Below are 3,299 nucleotides of genomic sequence, written 5' to 3'. Positions count from 1 at the left end.
ATGATTAGGAAACATATTTTAACATATAATATTGTTCTGTATTACTGCGTTATAAATATACACTAATATTAAAGGGATCCTTACTGTAATGTGTAAAACTGTACATTATTTTGGATGAGGTGGGATTATTTGGTTAACATGACATTTTTAACTATTTTGATACATCATCATTGTTAACAGTAGTTACATGTTTGAACAATAACTTCAAATATTGATAATCAACACAAAGTTTAAAACTGATGATTTTTCACATTACAGACTAACTTTTGGCCTTTATAAATATTTATTTGTCAATAAATAGTGTGCTGTTTTACACTTGATAAGTCTCTCTTTGACAGTTGTGAATATTTATAATGATTAGATTAGCTCTAACCTAACCTAACCCCTACCCATAATCACACAGTACAATATTAATGTGTTAAAATGTGTGTTTTTTTTATCATTATTGTAATTACAATGTAGTAACCTAGTCTGAAATGTTTAAAGGGGCAATATCATGTAAAATCAACTTTTTTGAGTTTTATTTCATGTTATAATGTTATACTCTGATAAAAACATGGTCAAAGCCTTGCTCTGACTCATTCATCATGTTTGATAAATCCTGCAGTGTTTTTATGAAGCCATGCTGAGGAGCAAAACGACAGGTGGGGACCAGAAACGCATTTTGGTACCAGAAACGCCCCTGGGACGTGTCTTTAAGCTGAGTTTCCTCATCACAGAGCACCCCCACCCCACACACACAGCAGCTTGTTTAACTGCACAACAACAAAGTTCAGTCGTGTCCACTGCTTGTGGTTTGAACATGGACAGTGTTTCCATCAGTGGTTTTTACACTCAGTTGGAGGCAGCGGTCCATCTGAAGCTCTGATATGATTCATTAAAATAATTTAAAGTAAAATATTCTTTAATAACTAAACTGATAACAATAAAAGGTTTTTATGTTAAAGTTTCTGAGACAATTTGAGTGTTTTTAATAATGTGTTGTTTGTTTTGGTCTGAAATGTCTTAAATTGAACTTAGTGAAACCTGCATGAACCTGTTCTGTGTTCTTTAAAGTTCTGATCCGAATGTTTTAACCTTTGTTCCTCCACTCGCTCTCAGCCGCGTTCATCCGTGTGGTGGGCTCTGAGTTTGTCCAGAAGTACCTGGGCGAAGGTCCCCGGATGGTGCGGGACGTCTTCAGGCTGGCCAAGGAGAACGCTCCCGCCATCATCTTCATCGACGAGATCGACGCCATCGCCACGAAGCGATTCGACGCTCAGACCGGAGGTAGGAGCGGACTTCCTGTTTGAGTCTGTCCAGCAGCAGGGCTGAATTATTTACGGCTGGATGTCTGTGCAGCTGACAGGGAGGTGCAGAGGATTCTGCTGGAGCTGCTGAATCAGATGGACGGCTTTGATCAGAACGTCAACGTCAAGGTGAGTCCACCTGCTTCTCTCCGCTCCGCTCCAGTGTGTTCTGACAGTGATCCACTCACTCTGTCACTCAGCTGGATCAGCAGCTGTTAATGCAGCCGAGCTGCAGAGGAACTGTTTCCCTCAGAGTTCAGACTGGATATGTTTTTATTTCTACAGACTGTTGTCTGCCTCATGACCCCACCTGTCCTTCCTGTGTTCAGGTGATCATGGCCACCAACAGAGCCGACACCCTGGACCCGGCTCTGCTTCGTCCTGGCCGTCTGGACAGGAAGATCGAGTTTCCTCTGCCCGACCGCCGACAGAAGCGTCTGATTTTCTCCACCATCACCAGCAAGATGAACCTGTCTGAGGAGGTGGACCTGGAGGACTGTATCCTTTCTCCTCATGATGTTCAGGGCTGCTCGGGTTTTATCATGTCAGAACCTGAGCACCGCTTTGGTTCTTGTTTAGTGGGTTGTGGCTGGTGACTGAAATGTTTTTGGTTAGCTGTGGCACCACTGGATAAACCCAGTTGTAGAAAAGTAGAAACAAAAGTTAAAATCTGCTGTCAGGTGAAGATCTTCTGGTGTTTTTTGTGTTGATTCTTAAACTGCCGTTCAGATGTGGCCCGACCCGATAAGATCTCTGGTGCTGACATCAACTCCATCTGTCAGGAGGTGAGCCGAAGTTAAAACCTTTGACAGAGTAATTCAAATAAACTGGTTCTGATTGTGGTTCTGGTTCCCTCTGCTGTCCGTCTCAGGCCGGCATGTTGGCAGTGCGTGAGAACAGATACATCGTCCTCGCCAAAGACTTTGAAAAGGCCTACAAGACCGTCATCAAGAAGGACGAGCAGGAGCACGAGTTCTACAAGTAGAACCGGGCCGGAGGTGTCTCTGTCTGCATCCATTCTTCTGGACTACATTTACTCACTGCAGCATTTAGTTAGTGAGTCTGACGGGTCGGGTCGGGTCGGGTCGGGTTGGGTCGACACTCGAAGGAAAAGTAGTTTTTTTTTACAGGCAGCCTGCTGGTTCTATAAACATCTGGTTCTGACTCAACTAAAGGAAATCCATTAAACACATTTTCCACAAAATAAAACTAAGTATGGTCTTTTTTCTGCTTCTGGGTGAAAATGTAGAAATTAATATGAAAGTTTCACAGTTTTTATCTTAATGAACAGAAACGTTTACAGTCAGTGGAAAATAAACTTCAGATTTCACCAAATTCACTGAAATAATGCAGAAATAAACAAAAACAGTTTGGATGGACAGAAGAAACACAAAACAACTTTAAAATAATGACTGGATCAAAGCTTCATTTTGAAATGAAGTTTAAATTCAGGCTGAAGGTAAACTTAACTTTATTTAAAGTTTAATTTGAAGATGAACGGACGAGAATTCTCTAAAATCGTTTTTCACTTCCTGAATTCAAACAGAAAAAGTTTTACTGACGAGTTTTAAATAAACTTAATTACTGAAAGTCAGGATTTATACCACCATCTGTCAATCATTCCTGTCACCTGACTGGTCCGGTCAGCTGTAGGTGTGACCAGAACCCACTCACCTGACTCCTCCAGTTTCCTCAGAAACTGGTTCTGAAACAAAAACCTGCTCAGCAGCATAGTTGAGATGTTTCTTCAGAAACACAGAACCTTGTTTTCATCACAGCTTCATGGCTGACAGTTTGACACATTTACCTGCAGCTGTCTGACCTCTGACCAGCTGCAGAGGTTCAGACGTTTTCCTGAACAGAAACAGACGAGTCACGTCTCATCAAATGATTTTACTCAGATCTCATGACACAGGGGCAGATCTAGGATTTTGTCTGAGTCAGGGACCATCAAAGGGCCACAATATTCATAGAGGGGCCAGTCTTTGTTCAACATCCTTTCACACAACC

The 3,299-nt window shown here is 41.8% G+C and overlaps 1 protein-coding gene across 1 annotated transcript in view; it reads left to right on the top strand.

The window, feature by feature from the left end:
- The window catches only part of LOC106535506 (26S protease regulatory subunit 6B), a 7,397-nt gene extending 4,899 nt beyond the window's left edge, over positions 1-2,498 (top strand). Inside the window, exons 7-12 of the mRNA XM_014032522.1 lie at positions 1,102-1,269; positions 1,342-1,418; positions 1,619-1,787; positions 2,019-2,074; positions 2,161-2,345; positions 2,420-2,498. Coding sequence (XP_013887976.1) covers positions 1,102-1,269; positions 1,342-1,418; positions 1,619-1,787; positions 2,019-2,074; positions 2,161-2,274 — 584 coding nt within the window. The 3' untranslated portion in view covers positions 2,275-2,345; positions 2,420-2,498. The remainder of the gene's footprint in view (positions 1-1,101; positions 1,270-1,341; positions 1,419-1,618; positions 1,788-2,018; positions 2,075-2,160; positions 2,346-2,419) is intronic.
- Positions 2,499-3,299: the final 801 nt, after the last annotated feature.

The sequence above is a fragment of the Austrofundulus limnaeus genome, unplaced genomic scaffold, assembly GCF_001266775.1.
Source record: "Austrofundulus limnaeus strain Quisiro unplaced genomic scaffold, Austrofundulus_limnaeus-1.0 Scaffold1475, whole genome shotgun sequence".
In the NCBI taxonomy this organism is placed as follows: Eukaryota; Metazoa; Chordata; class Actinopteri; order Cyprinodontiformes; family Rivulidae; genus Austrofundulus; species Austrofundulus limnaeus.
Note: the sequence above shows the minus strand (reverse complement) of the source record. Positions and strands in the feature narration are given on the sequence as shown.